Raw genomic sequence first — 17092 nt, forward strand, 5'->3', positions numbered from 1 at the left:
TTCAGTGTGTGTCCAGATTTACAGCATTAGAGCAGATCATCGGCATCATATTTGCTGGTGTTTGCTAGATTTCTTGTGTTGTTTTGCAGTGAATACAGTCAGGAAAATAAGTATTGAACAGGTCACCATTTTCTCAGAAAACACATTTCTAAAAGTGCTGTTGACTTCAACTTTTCACCGGATGTTGATGGAAACCTAAAACATTCATAAATGCAAAGAAATCAAATTTAATTAGTTTACAAATGAACGTATGTGCAATAAAATGAAATGACACAGGGGAAAAGTATTGAACACATGAAGAAAGGGAGGTGTAGAAAGGCAGTGAAAGCCCAGACAGCAGCTGAAATCTCTCAGTAGTTATTCAGTAACCCTCTGCCCTTCATCAGCGTAAATTAATATCAGCTGCTTCAGTCCAACATCTAGATTAGCAGGATGATGAAGTGAAACCAGAGTGGACATTTCAGCAAGACAATGATCCAAAACACAGCCAAGGAAGCTCTCAAATGCTTTCAGAGCACTGACAGAACCGCATGGGATGTCATTCCCTCGCTGTAAATACTAGCTCTCCCAGTTTTTTCTGCCACCTCTCTGCACGCGCATCCTGAGGGCTCTATTTTGACGATCCATGCGCAAAGCGCAAAACGCAGGGCGCAAACGCTTTCAGGGCGTGTCAGGACGCGTTTTTGCTAATTTAAGGACGGGAAATCTGCCTTGCGCTTCGGCGCATGGTCTAAAAGGGTTGAGTTTATTTTCTTAATGAGTTATAGGTGTGTTTAGAGAATAAACCAATTAGAGTCTCATCTCCCATTCCCTTTAAGAGTCAGCTGCGTCGCGCCGAGAGCGCATTCGCTATTTACAGGACGCAAAGTAAGTCTAAGTGGAAAAATGAGCATTTCACAAGCAAACAGTTAACAGTTTTTTAACAGAAAACTGTTAAACAGAGCATCTACTGCGTGAGAATGAGAGATATTGGATCACTTTCACTTTCGCTCTTGGATAGGGGAAACCTTTACGCACAGACATCAATTACTCTATAAATAAATACTTTTGTTTGTTAAGCGCAAATATTTGTTTCAAAACTATTTCTAAATTCAGTTCTAATTTCCAGCAAACGAATAAATGAACAATAATAACAAAATGTGCTCAAAAACCTGAGTTATATCCTAAAACACATGCTGTGCCCCATATGGTCTAAAACCTGACAGGTGGGCAAATCTAAGCTTGTTTTTAATAAAAAAAAATATAAATATGGATATATTAAATAATACTGCTAATAATAATAACATTATACAAAAGCAAATTGTTATGAATGAACTGAAAAAGCCTCCCGAGATGAAGAAGACATAAAAGCAGTGATTTTTTTTATATTTAGGCTAGAAAATAATATGTTTTGTAATATTTTAATCCTTTATATTTATATTCTATATCTATTCTTATTATATCCTATATATATCCTTAATATTTAATTTTTTCCATATGTAAAGATATTTGCCTATTGCTCTCTTGTGCGTATTAAGCAGTGCGTAAGCGAGGCGCAACTCTGCGCCGGAGTTTAGACCGGGTTAGTTTTGGTCTAATGAAAAATCTATTATAGATTCTCAAAATAGCAACGCCTCAGAACGCCTTCCTTTTTAGACCAGAATGCCTATGGGCGCAAAAATGAGCGCTAATGCATTTGCTATTTAAACAGCGTAGCGCAACGCCTCAAAACGACTCTTGCGCCAAGCTTAAACTACCAAAAGACTACTGCGTCACGCCTTGCGCCACACTGCGCCGGGTTTACAAACATGGTAATTCGTCTATACCATTGATTTATAAGAAAACAAGTTTAAATGTACAGTATATGTGAGGTTTCTGCCCAGCAGCAATGGTCAACAGTTTAGCAAACTAAACATATAGTGTAGTTTTTAAGATTCTCAAATTGAAAACTTTCATTAAGATGTTGACATTTATACCAAGTAACACAACACATTTGACATTTAAACTAGTAACTAAGAAAATGAACATCTACATTGTGATCTTTTAGACTTAGATATGACATTTGGGATGTTTATAACAATCTCTAATAGCAATAATAATATACATTTTCAAGGTGTTTGTGGGACACTGAAAATTCTAAATAGATGTCACACTGGTTTATTATAATAAATCCAGTCAAATTACTGTGATAAAAAGGTCAGTAAATAGTCTGTCAGTAGTCACTTTGGCTCTAGTCTCAGCCTACTGAGAGCATGCCTGGCTGCTTCCGTGAGTCAGGATGAACAGCTTTTTCAAAACAGTTCCTCCGAGGATAAAAACTTGGGAGTGTTTGCCGCTGAATCTGTGCAAGAGCTTCAAATGTTTAGCTTGAGGCGCCTAAGCCTGCAAATAAAATAACACAATTGTCCTCAGGCACTCTCTGTTGATTTAGCTGTTTTTATTTGTTATGCTGATTCTTATTTCTTCTGTAGGGATAGAAGTTTTGAGACTGATTGATTATCTGTCTGTGGCTTTTGAGTTGCCTCATTTCAGTCGATCTGGAGTTTGGATGACTAAACACTAAGTATAAAATTCTATTTTCTTTTTGGTGATCAACCAGAAGCTGGAAACTCAAAAGCCACAGACAGATAATCAATCAGGCTTCAATAAGTCTATTTTTTGATTCCACATTAACATCAACAGTGTATTAAACAGGTGGCCATATTTGGTTCATTTACCAGCAGGTCCTTGGCCTAAAAAAGTTTGAAGACTTCCAAGAGTGGACCTTAAAAGATTTTTGTTCCTCTTTGCCAACTAAATCATAGCACCAGCATGTCTCAGCATGTTTTGATTTTTCATTCCTTTTCAGCCTCAGTCAGCTACTCATTTGACTCATCTCCTTCCTCGGCTCTTTTTAATTGATCTCTTCATATCAATGCAATCTAGGTTGTGCAGCATGAATGAGAACTTGGCAGCTTGTTCTGTTTGTTCCGCATCCATTATATTGACTTTCCTTTGCTTTGTCTGTGTGTATGAAATCCTTTCTTTTTTTTTTGGCCGATACTCATCTCTCTGCAGACACCTGCTGGCATTTTGCTTGGACCTGGCAGACAGACTTTACTTTGGGAGAAACGCTTAATACTTTATTACCTGCGACTCGTTTGTGTTCTGACCACATGTGCTTGGCTGTACACTGTATCAATAAAGTGTTTAGACTTTAAAACACTGCTGTAATACACAGAGATGCTAAGCATCGTTCTTATGACGTTTTTCAACATAAGGGAAAACACAAAATACGTCCAAACACTTCAGTTATAGTCCTTGTTAGTAAATGCAAGGCTGTTGGTGAAATCCAGGCACAACACTCTGACAACTCTTCAGATGACTGTTCTAGAGCCTACAGCTTATCAATCTGTCAGATTGTGAAGGGCATTACAGCTGTAAAGAACATTATAAATGTACTTAAGTAAGACAAAAACATTTAAGAGATGGTATATAAGTATATAATTTCTCTCAACTGGGAAATGGAGGCCACGTGAATGGTTTGAGAGCACAATTAAGTGCACACAGCATCCCCTATCATCTGATAATTGTATAAATTAATCCCAAAAGGCAAGTGACTGTGTAAAGAAACATTAACCCAAATAAAAATACAATAAATATGCAGAGCTCAGCAGCTAATTAGCCGTAATCAGCTGAGGTGGCGAGCAGCGAGACTTAGGTGTCACTCAAGTGGCCACGCCCTTAATTATGCAAACTTAATATAACTTACTAAAAACGAAACGGATGAGTAATAAAAAAAGTTCACCTCCCTCACCCTTTCTAACCTTCAGTTGTCATGAAGTTCAATTATGGTTATATGCGCCAAAGCAATCTTTTGTACCAGGCTGTAAGCATGTTTTTATCAGCTGTAAAAATAGCCAAATTCCCATTGCAGCCAGAAATGACCTGGACTTCCTGGAGCCAGCCCCCCATGGAGAGTTGATGAATTGCCGTTTTAGTTACTTCCGTATTTGCTTCCCGAGGGAGAGAGGGAGGTTGCCGCTTGGTGTTTACCAAAGGATTTTTTTAAAGCAGTGCGAGACGCAAAAAGCTTAAATATCATTTGCATTGCTCCAATTTGTTCGGAAGAACACAGTTTGCTAACTTTAGATTCTAATTATATATTCATAGACTTGACTGTCTTTAGCCATAATACCCCCTCAGAACAATCATTTGCATTAAGAAGACAGCTCATTTGGTTGGGCATATGAATGGGCAGATGGTTGTCATGTATTTAGGCCGTTGCTTTGGATTAGCTTCATGGACAATTCAGTCTCTGTAATCTATGATCAGTTGGGTGATGTTTACATTGGTTTAAATGAAAGTGTGTGTTTTTTATGCCCAATCTGTTCTCGGACAAGAGGCATGGGGAAAGAGTCCAGTAAACTGTTCGTTTCTCACTTTAACTCTTTTTGTTCTCTTCTTTTCTCAGTTGACCAGATATATCATTTGGCCTCGCCTGCATCGCCACCGAACTACATGTACAATCCGATCAAGACACTAAAAACAAATACTATTGGTACTCTCAACATGCTAGGTAAGTATCACCCAGGAATGTACATTTTTTTCTTCCTTGACCTCAATTTCAGAACACAAATTGAGTGCAAAGTCAATGAAAAGTGCAGATTAAGTGTTATGGCTTTCTGCAGTGTGAGTTTGAGCTCTTTTACAGTTACATGAGGGAGTGGATGCAAATATTGATTAGATGTTCCATTTTCAACATGGTTGTTTCGTTCCTGTGTTCAACAATCAATCACCCAGTTATTTTCATACAGTTCTGCGCACTGCAAAATGAGGAAATCAGTTTCTTGAACTAAAAACACTGATTTCAGGAAATTTCATTAAACGGCAGCCCAGAGTCCTGAACTTAACCTGATTAAAATTTGATGTAAAATTCTTGATAACAAAGTTATGGCTAAGAAGCCCACTAAAATCAGTTCTCTGCTGCGACCTTGGTTCATTAAAGTGTCTGCCATAGTTTACAGTGTGAGACTAGTAATGCCATTTAGTGTTAATTACAAAGATTACATTATTTCTGAAAAAAATACAATAAAAAGTCTTTGTAAAAAAATATTAATCGATTTACTCTGAAACTGCATATCAGGCGTCAACTACTGGGCAAAATATGTTTAAAATATCACTAAATGTTTATAGACAAAATCGAACATCATAATGACGTGTGGTGGTTTAATTATGTTTTCTGCAGTGTGAGCTCTTTTACAGTTACATGAGAGAGCGACTTCAAATATTGATTAGCTGTTCCATTGTTGACAAGTTGTTTATTTTCTCATGTCCATCACTCAATCAGCCAGTAATTTTCATGCCAGATGATGATTTTTGCCCACTGCAAAATGTTGGAAGCAGTTGCTTTAACTGAAAACATTGATATCAGGAAATTTCATGAAATGGCAGCCCAGAGTCCTGATCCTAACCTTATTGAAATCTAATGTAAAATCCTTGATAACAAAGTTATGGCTTAAAAACCTACTAAAATCTGTTCTCTGCTGTGATCTGTGATCACTTCCACAGTTCAGAGTGAGAGACTAGTAATGTCCTGTAATGTTTATTATACAGATTAAATTATTGCTTAAAAAATAAAGAAAAAATCAAGTCTTTGTAAATAGTATTAATACATTTAATCTGATACTGCATATCAGGTGTTAACTATTGGGCAAAAAGTATTTATGGACAAAAATCAAATATTATAATGACGTATCATGGTTTGAGCTCTTTTACAATTACATGAGAGAGCGGCTGCAAAAATTATTAATTAAATGTTCCATTTTCAACATGGTGTTTCTTTCCCGGTGTTCAGCCAGTAATTTTCATGCTGGATGATGCAAAATGGTGGAAACAATTCCTTTAACTGAAAACATTCATATCAGGAAATTTCAAAAGATGGCAGCCCAAAGTCCTGATCGTAACCTGATTGAAATCGGAGGTAAAATCCTTGATGACACCGTTATGGCTAAGAAACCTACTGAAATCAGTTCTCTGCTGTGGTCTTTGTCCACTACAGTTTCTAACATAGTTCAGAGTGAGATTCTAGTAGTGTCTTGTAATATTACTTATAAAAATTACATTATTTCTAAAAAAAAAAAAGAAAATAGAAAAATTAAGTCTTTGTAAAAAGTATTAATCTATTTAATCTGACACTGCTTACGAGGTGTTATCTTGTTTCTGAAAGTAAAGGTAGAAAATTGAGTTTGTATGTGCTTTGTTTGGATATTTTAATTTTATTTTGTCACATGCTCTTCAAATTACTGAGCCTAATTGAATTAATTAGGTCTGAAATTTTACCTCAAGATATATCACTGATGACCATCCAAGATGTGGTGTTAGCAATCTTTAATTAGAGTATGTTTACAAGGTACCAGCTAAACATTTTAACTGATCATGAGCAAGGATTAAGCTGAAACACAAACTAACAAGGCTATCCAGTACTCAGTAAATTACACCAGATGTGAAAAGACAGTGTAGTTCTGTTTGATATTTTACCTGTCATTTTTGAATAGGTTAGACTGTTTCCACTGTGCACTTTCTGCGAAATCTTCATTCCAATGTCCATCGTTTGCAAGAAGCAGTTGCAAATCTTCTTCTTCTTTTATCATTTCTCAGTCGACATGAAATTATTTATGTTCCATCTCATGCCTGCAATTACATATAATTGCTTTTTTGGGTTATTATTAAGTCCATATGGAATCTGTTCCACAGAAATGCAGTGCCTGTCATTCATAAAATTCTTGTGTGTTTAGTTAAATATATTGATTTTGCATTAGACTTCCAAGTTGGAATACACTACTGAAATGTACTCCGAAATAAACTAGAAAAAGTATGTATACAGTACATATTGACTGCTGTTTTCAGCTGCCTGTTCCTTTTAATAAAGAATTATTATGGGAACAGATTATTTACTTTTGAATACTTTGTCTGTTTCACAATGGTATGTTCTCATTTACATTAGTGTACGGTTTGTAAGCAACTACATTTTGACATTTGTATATGACATTATCTGCTCTATGTTTTTTTTTTTTTTTTTTTTTTACAAAATGATAACGCTGTGTAACGCTTTTTACCTCTCAAGCTCACCTTGTGTCTCATTCTGCAGTTAGTTTAGTTTGGTTAAAATAGCCAGTTTGGTTTAGTTTAGACTTCATTTAATGTAGTTCTTTTTTACTTTTACCTTTATTTTATGATAAACATGTATATGTGTGTGTGTGTTTGTGTGTGTGTGTGTGTGTGTGTGTGTGTGTGTGTGTGTGTGTGTGTGTGTGTGTGTGTGTATATATATACACACACACACACACACACACACACACACACACACACACACACACAAATATATATATATATATATATATATATATATATATATATATATATATATACATACATACATACATACATACATACATACATATATATATATATATATATATATATATATATATATATATATATATATATATATATATATATATATATATATATATATATACATACATATATATATATATACATACATACATACATACATACATATATATATATATATATATATATATATATATATATATATATATATATATACATACATACATGCATACATATATATATATATATATATATATATATATATATATATATATATATATAATGAATTAATTTTATGTTTTGCAATAATTGTTAAGTAATAATGAATAATAATAAATGAATAATATAGCCTATATGCTCGTCGTGTTCATTATTAAAATATGTATAAAAAAAGCGATTCGAAAATATGCTAATTAAACGACGGTCTATAATAGGTTAGAACGAAATTTTTACAACCCTCTCCGTCAAATGAAAGGCAATGAGAAAGTCTAACATGGTCTCTGCCACACACACACATACAGGCACGCACAATCACAGACACTCACACACTGTCATGCGCTCGAGACAGTGGGTCCAGGCAGTCAGCGGGTCAGTAGCGGGTCAGTTTCACTTTCACACTTGTATTTAGCATTTTTAACAGATAAATCATTTGTTATGAATTAATAAATTATTCAGAATTAATACACCGCCGCCTGTGACGACGATGCCATTGTCCATTGTGCGCGATGTTTCATATGAGACATCGTACGATGCCACATTGGTCGACATCGCCCAACCCTAATGCACAGATTGCACTGTTGATCCTGAATGATATGTAGTCATTTATTTATTTTTTTGCAAACTTTCAGGGAAATTTATATCAAATATAAATTATAGATGCAGTTAATGGATTTTATTGTACATTCCGTGCATGTCCCATTGTAGCAGAATGGCCACCTGAATAGTTTTTCTCAGCCAGTCAAACCACTCAATCATAATAATGAGAATTTAACGCCTCAATTCAAGCGTTAAGCTGTGAAAGCAGTGCATTGTTGCACATCATTTTTTTCCTCATCTGATACACTGATATGGATGTCTTTGCTTTTTCACGCTGCAGCCTTTTTCTGATTGATGTCTGTTTGGTTGTTTGTGACTCACCCAATAGGAGCCATATTGATTGATGACTCAGTCTCTATCTGGTCAGATACAATTTAACAACTGATTTGCTCATCTTTCTCTCTGTCCACAGGATTGGCCAAGCGGGTTGGAGCGCGCCTGCTTCTTGCCTCCACGTCAGAAGTGTACGGAGGTATGTCTCCATTCATATGTTTTGTCAATATGACACTAAATATGCAAATACTCTTTGTATAGACCAGCTATCTTTCTTAAAATGCTTAGCTATGTTCTAAAGGGCTCTGTGTACTTAACTATCTAGTAAATTAACTTCATAAGGTGTTTTGTCATCAATCAATGGTGTCTGGAAGCCTTGCTCCTCCACTATTTAATTAATGCTAACAGTTTGTTTTTCTGTTTGTGTTTTTGCGGTTACACAAAAATGTAGGCTGAAGCATGTATTTCCAATGAGCCTGTGTTGGTTTCATCAGATATTTCTAGCCAGGCTGTATTAGCGTTATAGTTATATGGGTGTACCACTCCGCATTGAAATCAAAGGCTAGAAAAGAAAGTTAAGGCTTGCTTTTAGAGTGTATGAGACTGTCATTGGCAAGCTGTATGGATTTTCTTTTAGAATCTGAATTGTGGACAAAGGGATGTAGTTGAAGCTGCTTTTAGGACCACAGGAGAAATAATTGGTCCCTAAAGAAAGTAAAATTTTGTGGCCGTGAAATGGCAAGTCTGTTTGAACCAGAAGACCCAACGTGACCTCTTTCTTCCGCACCTTTTCTCACATCCTTCCAAGATTTATTTTTTACTGACCGAAGTGGAGATGCAATTAGGCATGGGCTGATAAAATAATTTATATCAAATCAAATCACTTTTATCGTCACATCATCAGCAGCACGTGTGCTATGATGAGTGAAAAGCTTGGGTGCTGACTCCAGACAGTACAAAACACAGATACAACGAAAGTGCAAAATATATATTCAGTGCAAATACAGCGACAATGTGAGATTGACAGCGATATGTACAATGAATAGGCGTCCACATAGTTGTAGGCAGTATTGTTTCAAGTATGGATTGGTTAAAGTGCAGTGGATGCTACATATTGATGGTGTGCAGTGAGGGGTATGGAAGAGTCTGTGTGTGGTGTGTTAAAGGGCCATGACACCCCCCACTTTCGGTTAAAGTCTACTTCAGAATTTTTTCAAAAGATGCATGATTAATGGGCGTGGAGCTCCGCGAGCATAGGGCAGGAGTGGGCGTGGCCAGCAGGGGAGAAGGGGAGCGAACAACTGTTGTTGTCAGTTAGCTCACAAATTGAGACAAACCGTGAGGAGACGCATGAGTTTATAGTTTTCAAAGTTAAAATGCAAAGAAATAAACAGTAATTTAATGCCCTGCTACATTTGTTATTCGTAATTTCATATACAGACAACCACAATTTATATCATTATAAAGATAATCGTGTTCATGTACACACTGTAAATGAGGACTTCTCCCTCAATCCCCGGGTCTGAATCATAGATCTAAATGCAGACTCAGTGCAGCAGATCTCTTGCCCTGTCTATTTTAACTATTAGTCCTGCTGGTAATCTGGAGGATTTAGGCAAGCACAGCAGAACGGCGATGTGTCTGAATGTGAATGAACTCCTGATACAAGACAACATCCGCCATTTTCCAATTCTCGTGCTGCTCTCCCGACAAAAATGCTTGCATCACACACACAGCTTTGCTGTATGATCGGCCCTGACAGGATCGCGGGGAAAAACATGCAACAAACCCCGTGGATCATGGGAACAAACACATACGAGCCTTCATAAACGGCTAATGCGTGCCGTGGGTCCGTGTCTTACAGCTTGAGCTTGGCACTGGTCTGGCAGGTCTGCGTCTGCCTTGCCTTCGGAAACCACGTGCTCATGAATAATTAAGCAGCCGGCTCTTCTCATAGGATAAGAAAACTCCGCTTTGAATAATAATGAGAAACCGACGCGTCATCATTGCACTTGCAGTACTTCGATACGTCGCCGATTTTGATCCCGCCCCAAAAATAATTTTAAACCCCGAAGCTGAAATTAGCTGACAAAAGCTCAAAATTATCCAGTTTTCCCCACAATTAAAGCTGACAGGTGCTCACATTGTCTTAACTGTTTTTTTTTAGTTAGTTAGATAGTCAGTTCAAGGATTATTCAATTCAATTCAATACAAATGTCAAATATTGAAGGATGTGATTTAATTGTAATGTAGTTCTCCTGACCCCATCTAAGCTTCAAAGGGCTCTTCATTTTAATTAGCATAAATTCCCATTCTCCAGTGTCCCATTCCCCAGTGTCTATATTCTTAATAAGCTAAGAACAATGAGCTGCATAAAAAACTCGTTAATAAAGAAGAGCAGTGTATTTGCGAACATAAATGTATGTGAGAACCCCATATCAGCCCATATGCAAGCCCTCTGCTATACTTCTGTTATTAATGGGTTTATGTAACTTGTGCATTTCAATATACTGTATGTATACCATCTTACAGCTGCGTCAACAACATATTATAGCTCACAATAACACCCAGTTATTATAATTTTTTTTTTTTTTTTTGCATTGTGTCATTTCTGACAGGTTTATTTTAGATTGTTGCAGCGTTTGTATACTTTACTGACGTGTTCATTACCCATCTTGATTGTGACTCACAGCACTGTTATCACCGGGTTTCTGCCAAAGCTTTAGACTGTGCCCAGATTTTGTTTACCCTGATTATGGATGTGATCTTTGCCCCTCATGCTTTGGAATTCATTTGTAAAATCTCCTCATTGATCCTTGTCAACACTACTCTACTTCCATTGTCAGTAAGCTCTGTCTAGCTGTTCAACTGTGGGATTTTAGCACCAATTAAAGTAACTATAACTGTAAAATGAAAATAATTGTTGTAGAATAGGAAAATCTACACTAACTGAACTAAATGCTGTCAGAATAATCGGTTAAGTTGAAAGCTAATCAGAATCCACTTGGCTATTTAATGCAGCAGAGTACTTAGTTGCAGCATGTGTTTATAGTAAACTGAACAGTATTATTGGTTGGACTGGATGGTAATATAGTTATTTTATTATAGTACATTGTGCCCAGTTTGGCCCCTTTAAATACAAATTTATTGTGTTTAAGACAATTTCGCAGTTGCCTCCTAATAATACAGTTGTATGCAAAAATTTAGGCCCCCCTCTGTGGCTGCATAATTATGTGTTCTTGCTTTTAACAGAAGATTACAGTGAAATGCCATTAGGTTTTTAGTGAAAGCTAGACAATGTCATATTTTTCAGTCAGAAATACATAGTGGAGCAGTACAGAGATGTGTGAAATTAAATTCAGACTGAAAAATAGGCTATGCAAAAGTTTGCATGGATTTCAAAACTTTTAGTCACTTATTGCTGACTGATTACAACAAAAATTGATTTGAGTCACTCAGTGAACCTTAGCAATCTTTACAGAGGTGCAACCAATCATGAAAACAGACAATTACGATAGCTGATTGCTAGTTGAGCTTTTCCTTATTGTGAACCAGAAAGCAGCAACATGGGAACCTCAAAAGAACTTCCTAATGACTTAAAAACTAGGATAATTCAACATGAGTTGAAAGAAGGATGCAAAAAGCTCTCAAAGAGCTTTAAAGTCTCTATCTACACAGTCAAAAATATAGTAAGAAAATGGAAGGCCACAGGAACAGTTCTGGTAAAGGAAAGCTGTGATAAACCTAGAAAAACATCCTAAAGGCAAAAGCAAAGAATGATTAGAATGGTCACAGACAAACCAAAGACCACCTATAAAAGAGCTCCAGGAACATCTTGCTGCTAATATTGTCATTGTGCATCATCCCACAATTTAGCACACTCTTTACAAAGAACAACTCAATTGAAGGTGATGCAGAAGAAGCCTTTTCTGTGTTCTGCCAACATGATGAGTCATTTGTGGCATGCTAAGGTTCATCTGGACAAGCCAGAATTATTTTGAAAAAATATACTGTGGAAAGATGCCACAACCACGGGCACGTTACATGGCAGAATAAGAACACAACATTACAGGAGAAGAACCTGCTCCCTACTGTAGAATATGGTGGAGGGTCCATCATGCTGTGCGGATGTGTGGCAAGCACAGAGTTAAAGGGCCATGACACCTTTTCCCTCAATCCCCGGGTATGAATGCAGACTCAGTGCAGCAGGTCTCTTGCCCTGTCTATAACCTTTAGCCCTGCTGGTAATCTTGAGAATTTAGGCAAACACAGCAGCACAGCGATGTGTCTAAATGTGAACGAACTCCTGATAAAAGGCAAAGTCCGCCATTATCCAATTCTCGTACTGCTCTCTGGACAAAAATGCTTGCTGCATTTAAAACAGCTTTGCTGTATTGGCCCTGAAAGCAATTGCGGGGAAAACATGCAACAAACCCCGTGGATCATGGAAACAAAAACATACGACCCTTCATTAACAGCTAAATACTCCGTGCCATGGGTCAGTGGATGCGGTCTCACCCAATCATTTATGTAGGATCTCACTGCTTGGCACTAGCAGGTCTGATAAGATAAGAAAACTCCGCTATGAATAATAATAGGAAACCGACGCGTCATCTTTGCACTTGCAGTTCTGTGCTACATCGCCGATTTTGATCCGCCCCTAAAATTATTATAAACCCGAAAGCTAAAATTAGCTGACAAAAGTTCCAAATTATGCAGTTTTCCCCACAATTAAAGCTAACAGGTGCTAACATTGTCTTAACTGATGCTCAACACACACAAATCAAAACAAAAAAAATCTCGAAAAAAGTACTCAAGGGTTTTGTGACCCTTTAAAGGTTGCATGGATTCCACCCATTATCAGCGGATTCTCAAGAACAATGTTCAGAAATCAGTCAAGAGGCTGAAGTTACGGCAGGGTTGGATGTTTCAGCAGGACAATGATCCAAAGCACAGTTCCAGATCTACCAAGGAATTGCTCAGACATGATACAATGGTCTAGAAAGGCCATCCCAGTCCCCAGACTTTAACATCATTGAAAATCTATAGATTGATTTTAAAAGGGGCATTCATTCTTGGCACCCATTAAACCTGACTGAAGTGTATAAATTTTGCAAAGATTAGTGGTCCAAAATGACTTCAGCATGAATTCAGAGACTTATCCTTGACTATATGAAGTGTCTACAGGCTTGCAATTGACACAGCAAAAGGTGGCTGTACAAAAGATTGATGTCATTATTCTGTTGGGTTGCACCTGTCTGTTTTTGTTATGACTTAAATTGCATTGCAGCTGTTGGTTAAATAAATGTTATGTCAGAACTGAAATGTTTATTTCCCTAGAGTATAAAATATATCCAAATTAAATTGCTCATTTGAAAGGCTAGCAGGCTATAGCTTGCATTTATAAAAAAAAAGAGGAAAATAGGGGAGATCAAACTTTTGCATAAGACTGTAGATCTTGATTTATCTTGGCTCCTGATCATCATAGCTCAGACTACATGGTTTTTGCTACATTCATTCTCACATGGCGGGGCGCCACGGCAAAATTCATCCCACCACGGCTACATTACAGCTTCTCATTCAAAATGTTTTATTTTTTTAATAGTGGGTAATAATCACAACAAAACGTATTAAAGGGTAAGTCAATTATAACAGCGCAAACTTTTAGTTAACCGTATTAGTGCTGTGCGTCCTTTGTTTAACCCTAAGGTTACGTGCTGACTGACTGACTGACTGACTGACAGGCGCGTGATGCGTGAGGCCAGCAAACACGAACAATAGCCATATCACTTTACTTCAGGACAAATTAACATAGCTCTAGGTTTATTAGGGAGATATTCATAAATATTCCTAGCAAATCTAATAAATGCTGGAGACATACTCGTTGCATAAACGCACTAAATCGCACTTCAGCAGCATTTATTTGACAGCGCACAAGATCTGCGCGCTCTTGAAGCGACTTATATTTGAGGGGGCATGCAGAAAGTTTTGTGCACGAGCAGAGGAAATCGGCGCGCAAGCAAAGAGATCCGCATGCTGTAGGCTATTACATAAATGCGATCTCGACTTCTAATACTACGTTCAAGACATTTGTCATTGAAATGACGCCACAGGTAGATCTGTGTAAAAAAAAAAAAAAAAAAAAAGCCTGCCGCCATCACTGGAAAAAAATCCTAGAGTAAACACTGGATTATATCCCCATGAACTACAGGATGCAAATCTCAAGCATAGGACACACAAAAGTGCAAATAATCAGGACGTTTCCGAGTCGCCAACTGATTAATTGAATTCCAGAGCATGTCCAGGAAATAAGTATGTCACAAATTTTGATGGTCTGCCTGGAAACAAAGCCATCATAGCACCAAAGCCCCTTGTGGAAGATGAAAGTCATCATTTGTACAACTGTGCTAACAATACTCATCAGATTGAAAACTCTTTAAAAGACATCCAAAAAATGTAGCTTAAGACACAAACTAAAACACATATGTTGATATACATTGCGATCCATTCTTGAGGTGTAGCTAATCCTGCGCAGCACACACATCGAGCTCCGCCAAGCCTCAAGCTTCTACATGCAGTATGTTTGTCTGCATTGCTGACAGAGTATTTAAAGATGTTTCTATATTATGGTGACAAAATGTAAGATCGCGCCCGGCCATCTTCCCTCCATATAATTTTTGTGTGTGAGTTATCTTTGCATGACATTGCAGCCTATCTTTATCAATGAAAAATTAGTTCAAACAAACATCTACATATGAAAAGTGACACTGGTGTATTTAACAAATGCTAGGCTGCATGGTTTCTGAGTAATAAACAGCACTACACTAACAAACACTGCTCTGCATGTAAGGGATGATGATCGGATTCTAAACATAAGTGAACCGAAGCAAGTGTTTGATAGTAATAACTGAACAAATTGTAGCTATAGCTATTAAATCTGGCTTTATATTACCCAAGGTCATAAAGCAATCTATTGAAAAATGTTTTGCATGTACAAGCACTCTTTCTGGGACATTTTCCCCATATATAAAACCAATCCATTTTGCTGTTGCCTCTTCTTAAGCTGGTATTCTGTGCAAGAGCACATTTCCGTCTCTAATGTTGAATGGAATTCTTTTTACAGTCAGCAACCTCTCATTTGTTTGACCCTAATGTTTTTCCCCCCTCTAAGTGGTACAGCTATTCTACAAGAGCTTAGTGTCGCATATGATGGCCATCAGGAATTCACATAACCACAATTGTATGTTCCTCTAATTTTGTTGTCTCAGACTTTCAGCCACATACAGGGACTGAAAGCTGCACAGTGTACGAGTTCCCTCAGAAATAGCACAGCTCTGTACAGCCATCAAATCTAATGGACTGTTTCAAAGCATTCACTATATGTGTTAGTTTGACATGGTCTAAGTGATTTTGACAGTAGTAATCTTTAAAATGCACTGCAAGAAATAAAAGTTTAGAAAGAAATTTGCGCTGAGGCCAGTTGACAGTGAAGCTGCATGTTGTGGAGGGAGCTTCTGGTGAACATTTTCATTCCTCTAAGAGTTTTATGAAACAATTATAATGGAATATTATAGCCATATAAATCATTGTTCTATGGATACTTTTAGTTTAAAATTTGGACGTTTGGTTGAGTAATAATCTAATGGGAAGTTTCCACTAAGCAGTACAGTACGGTACCGTATGCTTTTGTGTTTGTTTTTGCTGTCAAAAGGTACCAAAAAACGAACCGCACCATACAACTTTTTGGGTACCCTTTCCAAAGCGTACCTATCACAACAAAAGGGTACCAAAAAGTGGAGCTAGATGTGCGGCTGAACGCTATTAAATTACACAGAAATGTCACTAGTGCATGCACAATCCAGGAGAATGAAAACAGGTTAAAACACACTCGTGTTATTACGTTATAATAATATATACATATAATAACAAGCCATGGTCAACCCAAGCTCAAACCAACCTTGTTGTCATCTTGATGAACAGCCTTGACACACTTGTTCGGTGAAATTCCTCTACTGAAGACATCTACATGCCAATATTGGGTCACAGTCATAGCGCCACCTGCTGACAGAAGGATTTTTGGCATAAATCTATGATTTTTCTCTGTTTTATATATATATATATATATATATATATATATATATATATATATATATATATATATGCAAGGTCCCTTTCATCGCTGCTTGCAGCTTTAAAAAAAAAAAAACTCTTCAGCTTTAAATTTCTCATTTAGTTTTTTTTATTTTATTCTGTGATTTAGATTAGTTGTAATTCATATTATATGCTTTTAAAACTGCTCTTTAATATAACTTTAGTTAAGACTAAGCAATGATATGACGTATACTGGACAGTCTCATGTTTTACCAAATGCAATATTTGTGTTCAAAATGATCCATAGTGGGTTGTGTATCGAATATATTTCTATGATTTTGCATTCATATAGACCCAGAGGTGCACCCCCAAAATGAGGACTACTGGGGTCACGTGAATCCAATTGGTCCCCGGGCCTGTTATGATGAAGGAAAGCGTGTTGCTGAGACTATGTGTTATGCCTACATGAAACAGGTAAGAGTGAAAATCACCCATGAACATATTGATGCATTTCACTGTGCAGCTGTTGGATTTTTGA

The 17092-nt window shown here is 36.9% G+C and overlaps 1 protein-coding gene and 1 long non-coding RNA gene across 4 annotated transcripts in view; both read left to right on the forward strand.

The window, feature by feature from the left end:
• Nucleotides 1–17092, forward strand: part of LOC147842240 (uncharacterized) — a 1176585-nt gene that overhangs the window by 795767 nt on the left and 363726 nt on the right. The window lies entirely within an intron of this gene.
• Nucleotides 1–17092, forward strand: part of uxs1 (UDP-glucuronate decarboxylase 1) — a 111423-nt gene that overhangs the window by 45346 nt on the left and 48985 nt on the right. Inside the window, exons 7-9 of one of the 3 annotated variants that reach the window (XR_015498712.1) lie at nucleotides 4433–4537; nucleotides 8603–10537; nucleotides 13148–13868. Coding sequence is in view for 1 of the 3 variants with exons in the window: in NM_173242.2 (NP_775349.2) it covers nucleotides 4433–4537; nucleotides 8603–8662; nucleotides 16907–17028 (287 nt within the window). In the remaining 2 variants the exon portion in view is untranslated. 3 annotated transcript variants of the gene reach the window in all.

Source organism: Danio rerio, chromosome 9 (assembly GCF_052040795.2).
Source record: "Danio rerio strain M-AB ecotype USA chromosome 9, GRCz13ab, whole genome shotgun sequence".
Classification (NCBI taxonomy): Eukaryota; Metazoa; Chordata; class Actinopteri; order Cypriniformes; family Danionidae; genus Danio; species Danio rerio.